The sequence below is a fragment of the Microcebus murinus genome, chromosome 22 (assembly GCF_040939455.1).
Source record: "Microcebus murinus isolate Inina chromosome 22, M.murinus_Inina_mat1.0, whole genome shotgun sequence".
NCBI lineage: Eukaryota > Metazoa > Chordata > Mammalia > Primates > Cheirogaleidae > Microcebus > Microcebus murinus.
Window position 1 is genome coordinate 13391618 of NC_134125.1, and position 17930 is coordinate 13409547.

Genomic DNA, 17930 nt, shown 5'->3' on the forward strand with positions numbered 1-17930 from the left:
GACTGAGGCTGGTCTTGAACTCCTGGGCACAAGGAATCCTCCTGCCTCAACCTCCCAGAGTGCTATGATTATAGGCATGAGCCACCGCACTTGGCCAGGATGCTCCTCTTAGTTGGAGGAAATGGAAAGTCACATTGCAGAGAATGTAGACACAGGGAGAAGACAAATTATGACCATTTTGCATTCTTCCACTCGATTTCAATAACCATTGGTAATTGCTTGATTTATTTCTCATGTGGAATAATGATACAGTAGGGTGTACAGATGAGATCTCAGGAATTGGAAGATTCCATCCAAACTAATCAACTCATGGTTTCATGGAGTCCAGCTTCCCTCTGCAAACAGAAATTCCCAGTGACAGACTGACCATTCCCCTTTATAACTATATAACAACAACAAAAAAAATTGCTTACTTAGTTGGTTATTTCAAGACCATTCCATTCCAAAAAAGGAGGCAAGGTCGCTTACAAAAATATTCAACATGACATAGTGACATAAATAGAAGAGCAAATTAGGCTAAAAGTAAAATTAAGAAGAGGAATATAAAATTAAGTGAGGAGAAAGGTTAAGTCCCAAAAGGTACGTCCTATCATTCTGTGTAGTTGCTATGAAGGTGGGTGGCAAATGTGACTCTGAGCTCCCTAGCAAACAAAAAGGAATATTGCTCCATTAATTGTTACATTATTAACAAAAAGGAATTGAACCAGTTGATTGGAAAAGCAACTATTTCTGATTTTTTTAAGTCTATGAAAAATTATTTAGAGAGTTCCACAGAAAAGGGACACTATATGGTATAGTCAATGGAAATGCCTGACACATCCTTTCAAAGTGTCCAAAAGTATGTTTCATCTGGATTCTTTCCCATAATATCTCTCAATGCACAGCCATAGAGCAAGTTGGCAAAAGCAAAATTTCCAGGGGCTATAGCTGGAGACTGTCCCAGGGCACTGAGATTGAAAAAGCTATTCCTTCCTCTATACTCTCTAAAAGTGAAAGGCATTAGCAGAGAGGGAAGGAGACTGGAAGTAGCACAGGGATTAGTCATTTGGATTCACAACAATATAATCTGCAGAAGTCAAGAGTGCTTTGGAACCAAACACACCTGAGTTCAAGTTGCTTTAGAGGCAAACAGATGTGAGTTCATATCCTCTACCATCTCTGTGCCTCTGTTTCCCTATCTGTAAAATGGGATTGATAATAGTACCTAATCCTAGGATATGTTGAGGATTAAATGAGATAATGCACACAAATCATTAATTTAATGTCTGGCACATAATAAAATACATAATAGTGACAGCTAACATTTCCCATGTGCTGATTAATTGGCACTTAACATACGTGTCAATATGCTAAGTGGCTTACCTTAATTTACTCATTTAATGTGCAACTGTATAGGATAAGTACTATTATTACAATGCACCTTACAAATGAGAAAACAGAGGCCCAAAGAAGTGAAACCACCTGCCCAAGGTCTCAGAGTTAGTAAGTGACCAGGATAGCAGGCACTCAATAAGAGGAAGTTGTCAGTATTATTATTAATATTAACCACCCAGAGGGGAGGGGATTTCATTCCTATGACTGGCCTGCAGAAAGAAAAAGGTCGCCTCCTGGGGACTAGCTAAATATAGCTGTAGAGGTCCCTGACAACCCAGGAGGACACTATGCAGGCTCCTCAGAGGCTGTTACCTCTCCCCCAGGTCCTACTCCCGCTCTCCCAGCTACTCCTCCAAGTCTGGCAAGAGGAGCCCCCCCAGCAGGAGCTCTCCGTCGCGCCGCAGCCCCAGCTACTCCCGCTACAGCCCCAGCAGGTACCGGCCCCGCCCCCAGGACAGGCCCCGCCCCTTTGTTCTGATCCTCCGCTCTGCCCCCGCCTCCCTGTCCCGCCCCTTGGATAGTCTTCCTCTTAAGATTCACCCTGCCTCAGCATTCTTGCAAATCCCTTCGTCCAATCAGGAGTGGCAGCGAGGCACCAAACATACCCTTGTGTCCTCACGTCCCCAGCCCTAGCACCCCGACAGCCACACTCCAGAACTCACATCCTCTGCCCTCAGCCTCCACCCTACATCCCTATACGCAGAGCCCCCAGTTCTCACCACGCACCAGGGCCCGCGTAACATTCGCATCCTCGCCCCTGCAGCACCTGCAGCACCTGCCCACCCGCAGAGGCTGCCACCCCTGCACGCGCCCAGCCCCCACCCCGCGGCACTCACGGGTGCCAGCGACTCGTCCCACAGCCCCGCTGTCCTCCCTCCCGTCCTCCCCGCGGGTCGGGCACCCCCATCCCCTGCCTTGGCGGGGCGGTAAGGAGAGGAGGCGAGTGCCCCGGTCTTACACTCTCGCACAGAAAAGCAGGCCCTGCCCCAGCTCCCCAGTAACCCCCACGCCCCTTCAGGGAGCGGGACCCCAAGTACACCGAGAAGGACTCGCAGCAGCGGGAGCGCGAGCGCGCCCGTCGGAGACGTAGGTCCTACTCGCCCATGAGGAAGCGCCGGAGAGACTCCCCGAGCCACCTGGAGGCGCGGAGGATAACCAGGTGCGGCCAGAGGAGGGGGGACCCGCCTTCACCCTCGTCCCCACTCCCGTTACTACCTGTCCGGACCTCAGGCTCGCCCCAGGCCTCCTTGGGGCTGGGATTTCGGGAACGTGGGAGCTCGGGGACAGACCCCCCACCCCCAACCATTGAAATTAAGCTTCGGTCCAAAGCCTCGGGGCTGAGTCGACGTCCCCGCCTGCCGGCCCGCAGGAAGACAGCGGGGCCAGCCCGGGGAATCCGGAGGTGGCGGAGTGCGGGGGTGGGGCTAAGCCGGGGGCGGGGCTGGGGAGAGAGAGGGGTCCCCTCTGGGAAAGGAGGCCACAGCGCAGAGGCGGGGCCTTGGGCTGGAGGTGGGGACAGACCTTCGCCCTCAGACCTGTCCAGACTCTCCAAAGCCAGGCTTGAATAGACCTATGTATATTACACCCTCAACCCAGTGTGGAGAGGGCGAACTGCATTACTTAGGAGCCAAAAGGCCTTAGCGAGAGCAGTGGTGGCTAAGCGGGAGAGTCCTAGATGTGGAGTAGAAACGTGGCTGCGCCCCTTTCCAAGTGGCCTCAGAAAAGCTCTCATGTCCCCGATCCTCAGTTTTCTCGCCCATGAAATAATGGAGGGGATAACTCCCAGAGTAACAAGAGGATGAAAGGAAAGGGGGGGCAAAAAGCTGCGAGCGTGCTTTGTGAACTGAAATGCAGACCCTCACTGTGTGCCATCGTAATTGATTGAGTGATTCGAATAGGTGGAGAAAGCTTCCTGGAACAGGTAAGGTCTCAGCAGAACAAAGCTCTAGCAGAGAGGCCCAAATGAAAACCAATTTCTCAGGCCTGGAACGCTGGGAGAATGGCTGAACGATGCCCTAAGATTGAGTTGGGTTCTCCTCCTGGGCCTCCAAGCTGCTCAGTCCAGAGACCCACCCGAGAGCAGGGGTGCCGAGTGCCCAGTGCATCGTCTCTGGAGACGACCTAGAGGAGGAAACAGAACATGTACCCCAGAGAAGCCCCTTTCTCAAATATCCCACAGAGCAAGCACCCTGCCTCAGCTTGTAAGGAATTCCCTAAACCCACTGCCTTGACCAGAGGTGGCCTTGGGGTCAACTTGGAGGAAGACCTAGATACAGAGTGGCATTTCCAAAGGGCTATCTGGTTTCCTCGGTCACCCTCAAACAATCCATCTTGATTAACCCATGCCGTGTTTCCAAAACTTCATCCTCCACCAGCACCTTTACCACTTTGGCCTTGTCTGCTTATTAACTGTACTATTTTTTACTTAATTTTCCTTAAAAAGATCTGCCCCTTTTAGAGGTCCATACGTTTATTTCGAAAGGAAACTTGATACAGTACAATAAATGGAAAATCAGCCTCTTTTTGCCATAAATAGATAATTCTAGTAAAAGTAAAAATAGCAAAACAAAACTACGGTTAAAGTTTAGATGTAGATTCTGTTGCCAGCTGGAAGTTCTGAGCCCCAGGCTTGATTCGTTTAAAAAATTACAAAAAAAAAAATAATAAGAAGAAGAAGAAGATGATGATCTCTTTTCAAGGCATATTAGCGCTAAACTGAGATTTTCTCTTTGATGTCCTCAGGACTGCAAGGGAAGTGGAAAGGGAGTATTTCTTCCTGAGGGACTGGGAAATGGAAGGGTACTGCCTTCCCCTGGGACAAGACTGGGGCTCCGGGGGGCTGATGCATCCTCCCTCTGCTCTCTGCAGTGCCCGGAAACGCCCCATCCCCTACTACCGGCCCAGCCCCTCTTCGTCTGACAGCCTCAGCAGCGCCTCCTCGTGGTACAGCAGCAGCAGCAGCCGCTCGGCCAGCCGCAGCTACTCCCGCAGCCGGAGCCAGAGCCACGGCCGGAGCCGGAGCAGGAGCAGGAGCAGGACCCGCACTAGCAGCAGCTCTAGCTCCCGCAGCCCCAGCCTGGGCTCCCGGAGTCGGAGCCGGAGCCGGAGCCGGAGCCAGAGCCGGAGCCGGAGCCGGAGCTACAGCTCGGCAGATAGCTACTCCAGCACGAGGCGCTAAGCAAGGGCCTTCCCTTGAGCCAGCTGCCCGCGGGGGTCCCTCTCGCTCCGCCAGCCTCCCCCACCACCTGCCCTCCCTGCCTTCTCCTTAGTGACAGATATTGAGGGCTCCTGGACCCTGTCCTTCCTGCCTTCCTGGGGAGGAGGAAAAGAGGGTGCCAGGAGCTTCACCACCTTTGTCAAGCTGCTAGGAGCCTCTGTACCAGCACCATTCTGGGGCTCAACTCAGGACTGGGTGTGCGGGGAGAACCATCCTCTTGGTGGCACAGGAAAAAAAACCCTCAAGGTTTTGTAAGAAGCAATGGGTCCATGACTGAAAAGTTGGGGCCTGGCCAGGAAAATGGAGAGACAGCTCTCACCTGCTGCTTGCAGGGTGCACACATCACAGGAGGCCAGTGGTAACCCCCTCACCTGCCCTCCTCCTCCCCTCGTCCAATCTCATGGCTGCACGTGGATGGACCCCCATCAGGGGAGACCAAGGGCAGTTCTGGTCCAGGATAAGGGGTCAGCCCTTTAACATCCTCAAACAGGCGGGAACAACAGCTAAAAGACTTTTGGGTCCCAGAAGAAGGGACACACCTGAGTAGGGGACATGGACATTTGAGTTGGTGGTGGGTGTCAGGAGATAGGACATGGGTTCTCAGCTAATGAGTATAGGAGCAGAAAGGAAAGGCCAGTCTGCTGCTCCCAGTAGCTCTGCAAGGTCAGGGAGAGGAGCCCAGCAGGTCCCAATTAGGGAGAGGCCACTACATGGCTCACACAAAATGCCTTTTGGCTGTTCACAGGTGCCCTGCAACCCCACGAGAAGGGAGACAGTGGACCAGTCAGGACAGCTTGGTTTAGAGCCCCCACTTCCCAAATTTGCCTCGGCCCCACTTGCTGGCACCAACTTCATTCCATGGGACCATCTGCTGCACATTCCCCAGTGCCATGGCCAGTTGCCAGGTGCCAGCGCCAGCCAGTCTGGCCTTACCCTCTGTTTGGCGCCTGCCGGCCCCCTCCCCACTGCCCAGACTGCCACGCCCTGGATCCTACCCAGGCAGCCTGGCACCTACCCACCCACCCTGCAGCCTAAACTACTCCCCTTGCCTCTCAGGAATTTTGCCAGGATGGGGCACAGCAGCTCAGGTTTGGGGGGAAAGACCCAAATCCAGAGCCCAGGGGAGAGGGGCTTGGATGCCCCATGTCTCGAGCTCCTGCTGGCTCCTGAAGTTGGGAAAGACCCACCTTCATTTCCGCCCTCGCCCCACCTTCCCCCTGCCCAGGGCTGGGCAGAAAGGGTAAGCTGATCTCTGAGATACACAAATACCACCAGCTGCTTCATCCACAGAAGGCGCTGAGAACAGGGAGGTGAGGAATAGGATCCTTAAAATAAACTCCCGGGCATCCCCCTCACCAGCTGACTGGCTTTCCGGAGCCCTGTGGGTGAGTTTCGAGTTTGTGGTGGCAACAGCAGCAGGACAGGACGTGGAGGGAGAGAAGGAGAGAGGACAGTTCCCAGATAACTATGGATTATGGGGAAGCAGGACCAAACATTCTGTATCCCTCCCACCCCAGGGAAAACATTTGGAAAAAATACTCGTTGTTGGAAGCGGTGACCTCTACCCCACCCAGTCTTTCCCATCCTACCGGCGCGTGGGGCCAGAGACTGCCATGCAGCCCTCCAGAAAGCCCTTTCTCCCTCAGGAGAGAGGAGCAAGGTGGCCCGGGCAGCAGTGGACGACCTGGCCTCCCCACAGGCCCCTCTGGCCCCAACCTAAGCCCCGCCCACCAAGACTCATGGATGCCAATGCTGTCACCGCAGAAGGCCAGATGGCAGGTGCCTGGGACAGGGGCCAGTGCCCCGAGAGGGCATGTACCACAACTGTAAATAACCCTCTTCCCCGCCCAGGAACCCAGACTGGACTCCAGTCTCCCTTCCTGGAGACAGAGGCTTCTGGAGCCACCAGACCTCCTCAACAGGACAGCTGTGAGAGGCGTTCGAGCCTCCTGTTCGAGACTGCCTTCATTCAGACAGCTCTAGGGGACCACGTCGCCTGGGGCTCCTAGCAAGTCTTTTATTTATTTTATTTATTGATCTGTTTATTTATTTATTTATGTGATGACTTTCTCTCGTTCCCTCTTTCTCTCCCCATTAGCAGTATTTAATTATTTATTTATTTATACAGAGAGGTTGTGCGTGTGTATGTGTATGTATGTTTGTGTCTGGGGGTGGGGGAAACTTCTAAATTATTTTTTATGCATCTCTCTTTTTTTTTTTTTTTTCCTGTCTCTACGGATGGGATTTGAGAGGCCGGAGGTAGGTTGGCTATTGGTCTTTTCCCTGCAGGCTCTAAGCCAGGAGCATCCTTGGCCCAAGGTTTATCACTCAGATCAATGTCAAGGAGGTTCAGACCTGTGCCTCCAGCCCCCTGTCCCCCACCTACCTCACTGTGGTATCAAAAAGATGAAAACAGCCCAGAGACTTAGGAGCGAAGGTGCTGGATGGATACAGAGGAGTCCCAGCTTACACAGGGTTGGAGTCTAAAGCTGGCATGTGAGGCTGAGCCACACAAAGTTCAAGTCCCTTGTGCAGGTGCCTTAAGGAGGCACACGCTGGAGACAGATGTGCTGCCGTCTCTCAGCAGACTGATGAGGCTTCAGCTGAGCACTTACTGAAGTAGTTGCCTTGTATTTTGAGGGCCACTGTGGGTGGGGATGACGTCTGGTTTAGTATGGGGATTGCACTTGGAGTTGACGAGGAGCTCACACCGTGAGTGTAAAGCAGGAATTGAACTGACTGGGGAAATAGGCACTTGTGGACTTTGCACTCACTCCAAGGCACATGTTATGGGGCAGGATCACTGCCTGACCAAAGCTGGTTGGTTTCATGTAAGTTACACATGCTCCCATTCCACTTAACCTAATTTCTCTCCATCTCCCACGATTTGGTTGGGATTTGCCCTGTTCCCTTTGCAGTGGGCTCGTGGTGCCTTGTGAAGAGGTATCAGCCATCCTGGGGGAGACTCACAAACCCAAAGCAAAAGTCTTTTCCTGTGAGCTTTTGCTGTTCCATCAGAGAAGAGCAAAAAGCTATTTTTGAAATTAAGGAAAAAAAAATCCCAAGATGGAAGGAACAGCCCGATGTTCCCCCCAAGAAGGGAGGGATATTTCCAAACCCATCCTGGGAGAGTCCAGGATCCAGAGGCCTTTATCAGTCCTCCCTGTTTGACCAACTGGAAGTGTCTTCCGGCTGCTGGCCAGAGAGGGCTCTTACCTTTTCCAAAGTCACTATCCACTGCTTGCAATTGCCAGCTTGCCTGGTCCAACTTTGGGTTTGGCGAGACTTTTGCAAAATCCCTGGTTGTTTCTCTAGCAATGTGAGTACCTTGCCCTAACCCAAGCAAGGGAGTAGCCCTATTCCAGGGAAAGTTTATAAGAAGGCTGTTTAACTGCCTCTGAGGGGAGGAAATGTGTTCCTATCTCTGTCTCTCTCTTTCTCTCTCTCACTTGGTATGTTCCTCTCATTTCTTTTACACTTCCTTTTCCCATCCCAAAACAAAACTCTTGTTGGGGCACAGGTAACCTTGATTAACCAGAACCCTCAGTTCCTGATAGGGCTGTTCCTATGTCTACTTCACTCTCATCACCTCTGCTTCCAGGGGGTAAGACAGGTCACCTGCAATTTGCTCATGGTGAGGACTTCACTCACAAACCAGCATCCAGAAGGGGAAGGAGATGTGCCTCCCAAGCCCTTTGACCTTCCTGCCATGGATGTGCCCTGGATGAGTGACACTGGGCCAACTGCCCACTTTGTCTGGGCCAAAGTGCCCACCTCTGTGAAGCGGAGGAGTCTTTGAGATACAATCCAAAATGTTGAGCTGAGGTCTGGGAGAGCCATCAAAGACAGAGTAAGCTTCACTGAGACTTGGAGGGAAAAGGAAAAGAGCCTCAAACATTTTTAGGGGGTTCTCAATCCTGAGAGTAAAAAGTAAAAACCAAAAGCAAGGTTTGAAGCCCCTTTAGTGAAAAAACTAACTCATTCAAAGCTTCCGTCTAGAAACATTCTGGTTCATCGAAGTTTGGCCACATTCCCATCTCTATTTCTTCCCTCCTTTGAAGGAAAGTCAGTCTTTCAGAAGCAGAGTAAAATTAAGATGTTAGAAAGACACAAGGGGTCCATCTCAGAGAGCCCTATCACTTCATCTGTTCAGACTCAGCCTCTTTCCCAAAAGAGGTTTGCTTCAGGAGGCCAAAAATTCAGGGCACTCCCAGAGGTGAGCAAAGCTAATTCCTTTCCTGCTCAAGTCCAACTTCCATATTTTCTTCTGCTGTCTGCTTTTCACCTCTTCTTTTCCACAAATATTCAAAGTAGTCTCATGTGCATGTGCCTTGCCTTGCTTTCCCCTTTAGCTGAATAGAAAAGTTTGTCTTATAACTAAACAAAATTGAAACCAGTCTTCGTCGAAACACGCCTCCTCCTCCATTGGCCAGCTGAGACTCTTATGCCAGATACTGAGTCATTGAGCAATGCTCCATCAAAACCTCTTCCTTCTCAATTCTGCAGCAATGAGCCAATGATACGGACACAGTTGTCATCTCTCCTCTGCCTGTGGCTGTTCGGCTGTTGTTTTGTTTGTTTGTTTGTTTTTATTTTTGCTTTTATTGGGGGGGGATTTTTAGTGATTATTGTTTTGCATTGTAAATACCATGATGGGGGGTAGCCCTCATCAGAACATGGCTTATTTAATAATTTATTTCCTATTTATTGAGTGATATTGGGAAAGGAGAGGGACCTCCTCTTCCCCTGAATTGCTATTGGAAATTGGTCCATCTCCCAGCCCCAGGTGCTGCTGTCTGCAGCAGGGGCATTATCGCCCAGGTAATGAGTGCTAGATTCACCGAGCAAATTGGAATTGGCAGAAACGGAGGCTTCAGTCATACAAATTAAGCGCAAATGGAAGTAAAACACTGGTTATCTCCAGGAAAACCTCATTTAGATGGAAATTAATTGAGGAATAAAATGCCTGTGCACGAACCAACTTTTATTAAAAAGTCACAACTCCTTGGAAAAAAAAGAAAAAAAAAGAGAGAGAGAGAAAGAAATTGTAAACCCTTTCCTCTGGCCAAGAATACATATGCTTCATCTTCTAACGAGCCAAGCCAAAGGGACTGGAAGGTTGTTCCTGTGTGGTTCTCTTGCCTGTGTATCTGCCTGAATGAAATCTAATGGGGTCTCAGGCCCCAGTCTTGTCATCTGTAAAATGGGGCCTGGCCTATGTATTCTTGGCAGGGTGGGGAAGGGGTTTTCTGGCTCTGATACTGTGAACTCCATCCTTTTGGATATATTGTCCCTTGTCTTTTCTGCTGACTGTAGGTGTCAATCAAATAAGGAAACAGAAAGATATGGTCTGGACTTCATTTGCAGGGTGAGGTCAGAGAATGTGAGTCCCCCAGTCAGATATGGGAGATCCCCTGTCACCTTGATGACTCTTTTAGACTGGGCTAATGCCCTCTGTATGTAGCTCGAACTTCTCTCTAAGCCCAGTGGTCCAGAGTCATCACGGGAGAGACCAAGATGGCTTTACTTTGCCCTGGATTAACCACTGTTCATTGTCAGGCCATATTTTGTACAATCATTCAATTAAGCCAGTGATGCGGGTCATATTGCCACTTTTCAGATGAAAAGAGTGAGACTCAGGAAGGGGAGCTGACATGCCCAAGCTCCCTTGAGCTCAGACCAGCTTGACGCCAGGTGCCATGTCAGGTCTCTCCAGGGGTCTATGCTGTGAGGACTTCTCTCTACACTGCACCCTTTCTCTCCCAATTCTCAGCTATTTCCTCAAGTGGTAATTGGCCAAGGACCTAGCAGAATCCACCACATTGGCTCAGGGGACTTGGTGCACCCCAAGGCCCTGTCTCTGCATCGGGGTCTGGGACTCCTATCTGGAAAATTCCAAACCCGAGGACCCACCACCACCAGCCCAGCTCAGCCTGATCATCCGGCCTCTGCCTGGAGCATCCACATCAGAGAGAGAGAGAGAGAGAAGCTGCTGTGTCCTCCAGCATCCTGGGACCCTGTCCTCTGCTCAGTGACACAGCAGCCACAGCTTGCTTGATTTCTGGTCTCCACAGCTAAGCATAACCTTCCTGGGGTTTCTGGGTTTTCAGCCTGTACGAAACATGTCTCTGTTCTAATTAAAGGTCCCATGGTATGGTGTTCTCATATATGGCCCAGTGTCCTCTGTCTACACGGGGTGCCCAGGAGCTGAGAAGAGGGAAGGAGACAGGGAGGTAGAGAACACTTAAGCAGCACCTGTTGCATACCATGCAAGTTCACATTGCCCAGCTAACTTCTCTAATCCTGAAAACAAACCAATAAATATTTTGGAGATATATATATATATATATATATGTTATAGTAGCATCTATAGAGTGCCTTAGGAGATATTTTCTCAAGCATTTTATATGCATTATCTTGGTCTTCATCACACACAACCCTATGAGGTAGGTATTAGGATCTCCTTTTTACAAAGAAGGAAACTGAAACCTAGGAAAAGCAAAGTGACTAGCCCAAGGGTCACAGAATCCAAAATCAGTGCTACAATCCAGGCAGGTAGATGACAAGCCCCAGACTCTGCTCTGTAACACTTCAGTTTGTGCAGTAGGTAACCAGTGTTCTTTGGTAGAATTGTCTTCCTCTGAGACCTTGATGGCTGGGAGGACATTCAGTGGAGGGCACAGATTTTGTAGTCCAAAGACTTAGATTCAAATCTAGACCCTGCCTTTACTGGCTGTGTGGCATTGAGCAAGGACCACACCCTCCTGGCGCTTGGTTTGCTCATCTGTAAAATGGGACAGCAACAGCTCCCTCCTGGGCTGCTGTGGAACTAAGTGAAATGGTGCACGAGAGCACTCAATGATGGTTAGTGGGCAGCATGACTGTATCCTAAACCGAGACAGAGCTATGGTAGTGAGTTTCATGTGGACAGTCCAAAGTAGCCAGCTTGGAATGGACAGGGCCCTGCAAGGCCCTGGGGAGGCCTCTGGAAACGTCCTCAGTGTAGACTTAAAATGTTTCTTACCCTCCAGAGCAGGTGCCATAGACACTCACGGGAACAAGACAGCGAGACGCAGATGGAGCTAGGACTGTGGGAACGGGAGAGCCCACCCTACCGATGCCAGGCAGAAGTCTCAGTTCAGTGTTGCCAGATCTCCCAATTTTTCAAGAGAACCTGAACTTTTATTTTATTTTATTTTATTTTATTTTATTTTATTTTTTTGAGACAGAGTCTCGCTTGTTGCCCAGGCTATAGTGAGTGCCGTGGCATCAGCCTAGCTCACAGCAACCTCAAACTCCTGGACTCAAGTAATCCTTCTGCCTCAGCCTCCCGAGTAGCTGGGACTACAGGCATGTGCCACCATGCCCAGCTAATATATATATATATATATATATATATATATATATATATATATATATATATATTAGTTGGCCAATTAATTTCTTTCTATTTATAGTAGAGACGGGGTCTCGCTCTTGCTCAGGCTGGTTTCGAACTCCTGACCTTGAGCAATCCGCCCGCCTCGGCCTCCCAGAGTGCTAGGATTACAGGCGTGAGCCACCGCGCCCGGCCTGAACTTTTAGATAAAAAAAATCTCCTGACTTTTAAAATGTTCCTAAATCCTTGCTTCTTGAAACTCTAACACTATGTGAGTCAAAAAATATACACACACAGTCCACGACCAAGTTGGTTCTCAACTAGAGGGGAGAAAAAGCAAACAAAGGAGGTCACCACCATTGCTCCCCTTGCATTCTGCCCAACACAAATCTGGCTTGGGAATCTCTTGTCTGGGGTAACCTTCCTTGGGTAAATCCAGGGCTATCCACCACCCTACCCTCAGCCACTCACACACTGATTTCTTTCTTTCCAAGTAGGTTTGGGTAAAGCAACAACCAGTGTCCTGTTCTGAGGCTTCAACGATAAATAATAATTAATAATAATAACCTTTTATGGATCGCTTGTCATGTGCCAGGCCTTTTGCACTCTCTAGCTGATGTTATTTCTATCACAACACCATTTAGACCTATTTGGCAGAGGACAACATTTAGATTCGTGGAGGGAAGGCCACATAGCCAGTGGGTATTTGAAAGTGGGTCTGAGGGCTTCTGGGCCATTTCTGCTACCCCTGTCTACCTACAAGGGTTTGAGCCCCTTCAACTCAGAGCTAGCCCTCTTTTAGGGTCGCCGATGACTTTTTTCCAGGAAATGTGGTTGCCAGGAAACTGTCCCTGTGACTCACTGGAGGAGGCCTTCACCTTTCTATCTCCTGCTCTGGCCCCCAGTTACCAGAATCCACGTGTTTGTCCAGTAATTGATCAGAACAGGCGCCCAGCCCCTTCCAGCCCCAGCTGTCCCTGCTACAGAAGAGAGAGACCTACTTCCGGGGACCTGCAGCAGCCCAAGGATGGAGCAGAGGTGGCTGCATGCAACACCCCCACCTTGACAGTCTAGGGCTATACACAGCCCCTTTCTAGAGTGAAAGCCACAGAATAAGCAGAGAAGTAGGAGAAACATAGGAAAATAAACCCTCCTAATGGGCAGAGGCCAAGACTTGCTGCATGGTCCTAAGCAAATTAGTCCCCCTACCCCCAAGACCTAGTTACTCTACCTGTTAAAAGGGGCTAGAGTAGACCAGTGGTCCTCAACCATAGCTACCTACATTCAAATCACCTGTGAACTTTACAAAACCACCCATGCTTGAATGCCACCCAAATAACAAGACTCTCTGACAAGACATCAGTGTTTCTTAAACGCTTCCCAGGTCAGTCCATAATGATATGAAGCCAGGATTGAGAACCATTGAATTAGATGGTACCTAAAATGCTGGCCAGATCTAATGTCCCGTAGTGTGCTAATCATCACAATAACGGTGATGATAAAACCAGCGGCAAGAGCACCCAACCATTATACAGAGTCTGCCATGTGCTGGGCAGGCTTCTAAATGTTTCCACAGATTAACATAAATTACATAGTTACAATCACAACATCCTTATGAGGGAGATACTCTTTTTAATGCCAATATTACAGATGCAGAAACTGAGGCACGGACTGGTTGCACACACAGCTGGTAAGTGGCACAGCTGGATGTTAGGACGAGAGTGAGTCCACAGAGGCCCCTAAAACAGCCCTGGAGGGTCGGGGAAGGCGTCACAGAAAACTCTGACTCCAGGCTGATTCTGGGAAGTGAATAGGAGTTGGCCAAAGAAAGGAAGAGGGCTTAGGAAAAAGGAAGGAGGAGAGACAACCTCAGAGAGGGTCGATTGCATGTGCACAGGGCCAAGGTGACACCCACCCACCTAAAGCAGGCCCCTCCATCACCCACCTCCCAAGAGTATTCCTTCCATAGCACTATTACCATATGCAGTAGTACTCATCTGTGTGCTTACTTGTTCACTGGTTTACTGCCCATCCCCATGAGGACAGGAGCCTTTCTGGTCTGCCTCATTCATCCCTGTACACCCAGCAGCACGTGGCCAGCTGTCAAGTGACTGCATCTGCCTGGGGTTGCCAGCCCAGCTCCTTTCCAAAGCCCATTCATTCCTGAGCTGGTTAATTTTTAGCTCATGTAGGGGGTGGGGAGTGTGACTAGGAGTAAGGCAGTGCCATGTCCCACACAGGGACTCTAAGGTTCTTCATTTTTCCAATGGGGATAATAAAAGTATCCATCTCATAAGGTCTCTGTGAAGGTTAGTAGAGGTGATACATGATGGAAAGCACTTAGCAGAGTGCCTAATTGAGTCGATACCATTGTTACTGACACTAAAAAACAAAACAAAAGAGAAGTGGGAGAGGTTCAGCTGTTTACGCAAGCTCACGACAAGTTTCTGGGAAGATTCTAAGTCACCTTGGCAAAAAGGTCGAACTGTCTCTCATCTCACCTTTCATCACCTCGAACACCAAATTCTCAAGAGAGTCGCTCCTACCTGCCACCTTCCAAAAGCGTCTCCTCCACTTAGAAGAATCTAGAGTCTCCTGAGAACTTGGCAACCTCCCCGTGTAGATCTCCACCCTGATATTAATATTTCATTAACATTTTTCACCTGAGTAGTTCCAACATCAATCCATCAGTGGAAAGACTTTGGGGTGCTAGTCATGCATTTCCACCCAGAGTGGGTTTACAATATGGGTTCACTGCGCGCTCAGAATGCTGGTGCTCAGCCATTGTGCGGCTATGGGCAGCCTATAGCCAGATGGCACACTGAAGTTTTTCTTTTTGCCTTTTTTTCTCCATTGCTATGGAAACTTGTCAAATGTTTTCTGAAGGTATAACATTGGATCCCTTTGACGATCTACTCTCCAATTGAAAGACAAAATAAGCACCACCAACCACATCAAATAGAGCAATATAGCCAAATGGAAGGAGGTGGGAATAGGTGTACACACACACACACACACACACACACACACACACACACACACAGTTTTTTCCCCTCATTCTCCCTCACCTCAAGCGCTACTTCTACATGAAGTTATCTTAACCTAAAGAAATCCATGGCTTCCTGTGCTTGGGCTTCCTAGAGTCTATGAATCATTTGAAATCCCAAGTTTGATGTATTAAAATATCAGCATTTTGGTTCAGAAGAGTACATATTTCCCACCAGTTTTCCAAAGGGGTTCAACTTAAAGAAACCTTTAGGATGCTTCCGCAATCTCTGTCTTCACTATCTCAGGATGTGGCAGAGCCTGCAGTTGCCACACAATAGCCATTCTCCCATCATCCAGGGTACTAAAACCCCCTGATGTTTAGCTGGGTTCGTTGCCACCCAGAATAAAGACTGCATTTCCCAGCCTCCTTTGCAGCCAGGGGTGGCCATGACTGATTTCGGCCAATGAGATATAGACAGAATTTTTGTGTGGCAGCTTCCAGAAATTTCTATAAAAGAGATTTGTCATGTGCTTTTTCCTTCTTCTTCATCCCTTCCTTCTTCTTGCTGGCTGGAATGTGGGCATGATGGCTAGAATTCAAGTGACTCCCTGATTCATGAGGTGGCTTTGGGAATGGAGCACATATAAATGGAGCAATAAGATAGGTGGGGTCTCTGTCCCAAGGACCCCAGGGGACAGGGCTCCATCCCACCAGTAGACAGGATGTCTCTGGACTTCAACATTAGAAAGAAATAGATCTGTCTCTTACTTCAACTACTGTTATTGTGACTGCCTGTTGTCCACAGCTAATGCTAATCCCAACTCATATTCAAGGTGGAGCTAAGACAGTCCCCAAAGGGAGATGTCTTGTCAACATCTCTCTCTATCTCCATACATCCTCCACAGCTCCTTCAGCCTCCCTCCCCTCCTCCCAGAACAAGCCTTGAGAATGCTCTCAGGCTGGACGCTTCTTAGAGCCGTCACTCCCAGACCTAGAAAAAACTGTTTCCAAAGCAGTTGCCTGGCATCAAGGTCACCAACCGGTCAAACCAGCTCCTGCTCTAACCTCAGAGGCATTTGGGAGAGGGGCCCTCAAGATTACAGACCTTCCAGCTCTCCCTCTCCCACGCTCTGCATCAGGAGCTCATGACAGCACTCTTCATAAATGTCCTAAACTGAGAGGAACACGACATACCACTTTCCCAGCCAGGCTCTTGGCAGAGAAGGAAATTGAATGATTTTCTTCAGTATGTGATTAGTATTAGGAAAGTTCCCTGAAAGCAATACTGACAACCATAATAGGACAGAATTAACCTACCCATTGGAATAAGATAGGTTATGCTGCAATAACAAATAAGCCCAAGGTTCAGTGCCTTGAAAGAACAAAGATTTATTTCTCATCCATGTCCACCATGGGCCAGCAGGGACAGTCCACTCATGGGTGATGCTGGTGGCTACAATTTTGGTTATCACAACGCAGAGAGAAAGAGAAATTTCCCAAGGGTCCTGCCTGCTTGAAGCCAAGGGTCTCCTGAGGGCAATTAAGTGGCAGACATCACTTCTGCTCACACTCATTGGCCACAACTAGTGACACGGCTCATCCCAACCACAGTGGCATCAGGAAATACATTCCTACCTCCCATGTTCCCAGGAAGCAGGGGAAGGAGGAGGAAAAACTGGAAATGTTTGGCAAACCACACCAACGACAACCTCAAAGCACAGATTGTATTGAACCCTGACTAGGCACCAGGTAGGGCTCTAGGTGCCAGTGACAACACCCGAGCAATCAGACAGAAGTCCCTATCCTCTGCCCTCATGGAGCTTGCATTCTAACAGGAGAGGCAGACAAACACATACTTAGAGATGTAAAATATAGCTATAAGTTAGTGGCGAGGGCCAGGAAGAAAAAGAAACCAGCTGATGTGAGAGAGTGTGAGGTTAGAGGTTTCTGTGAGTAGGTGAAATTTATAGTTGAGACACAGATGAATGGAGAGACCCACCCTACAGAGACCTGGGGCAAGAATGTTCCAGGCAATGGGAATGGCAGGTGGGAAGGCCCCCAGGCAGGAACCTGCTTGCCTCTTCTGTTTGACAGACAGAAAGTTGGCCCCTGGGGCTGGAGCACCCTGAGCAAGAAGTGGACAGTGGGAGTCAGACGAGAAAGGCAGCCTGGAGCCTTTATTTTCTTCATACAACTTTTACAGTCTCTGAAATTATTAATATTTCCACTGTTTAATTATTTGGCTATGATACAGATGAATGCAGGGGCTTATACTTCATTCACTACGTCACCTCCAGCCCCTAGGCTGGTGCTTTGCACATAAGAACTTAACAAATATGAAATGAATGAATAAATGAAGGAATGAACAGGCCGTGTCTCCTCACTCCCAGTGTCTGCTTCTCCTCACGTGTTCAATGAGTGCACCACCATCTCCGCCCCAGGTGAAAACCATCCCCATTTTACAGATGGCAAGACAGAGGCTCAGAGAGGCTAAGTCCCTTGCCCAGAGCAGCCGAGTGAAGAGGATTCAAATCCAGATCTGTTCAAGTTCTTACCCACCATATGTCACTGTCTCTCTTAAGCAGGAAACGGCAACCTTGTGTCACTTCCTGAAAACTCCAGTTAGTGGAGATATCAATTCCCTGGATGCAAAATAACTATTTGGGCAATAAAAGGGGAATCTCAAAAGCCCTGACAAAACTTGGGAATAGGAGTAGCATTCCTGAGAGCCCCTGGCTGGGGGTGTCTATCCTTGAGGATGGGTGGGGAGAGGGCAAGACGATCCTCCCCCCCAAAGCTGACCCCTGACTCATTTCTGCTGGGGGCGCCTGCTGCGGAGAGAAGCTCCCACCCAGCCTGCTGGGCCCCCATCCCTGCCCCAGCTCTGCAGAGCTTTCACGTTAGAAACAGGTAGGTTCCCTTCTGTTGACACAGTGATGGCTTCTTCCAGGCAGCCTCCAAGCCCCCACATG

General features: G+C 49.4%; 1 protein-coding gene across 1 annotated transcript in view; it reads left to right on the top strand.

Moving 5' to 3' along the window:
• Window positions 1-4648, top strand: part of SRRM4 (serine/arginine repetitive matrix 4) — a 143633-nt gene extending 138985 nt beyond the window's left edge. Inside the window, exons 11-13 of the mRNA XM_012756497.2 lie at window positions 1698-1808; window positions 2393-2533; window positions 4243-4648. Of these exons, the coding sequence (XP_012611951.2) occupies window positions 1698-1808; window positions 2393-2533; window positions 4243-4552 (562 nt within the window). The 3' untranslated portion in view covers window positions 4553-4648. The remainder of the gene's footprint in view (window positions 1-1697; window positions 1809-2392; window positions 2534-4242) is intronic.
• Window positions 4649-17930: the final 13282 nt, after the last annotated feature.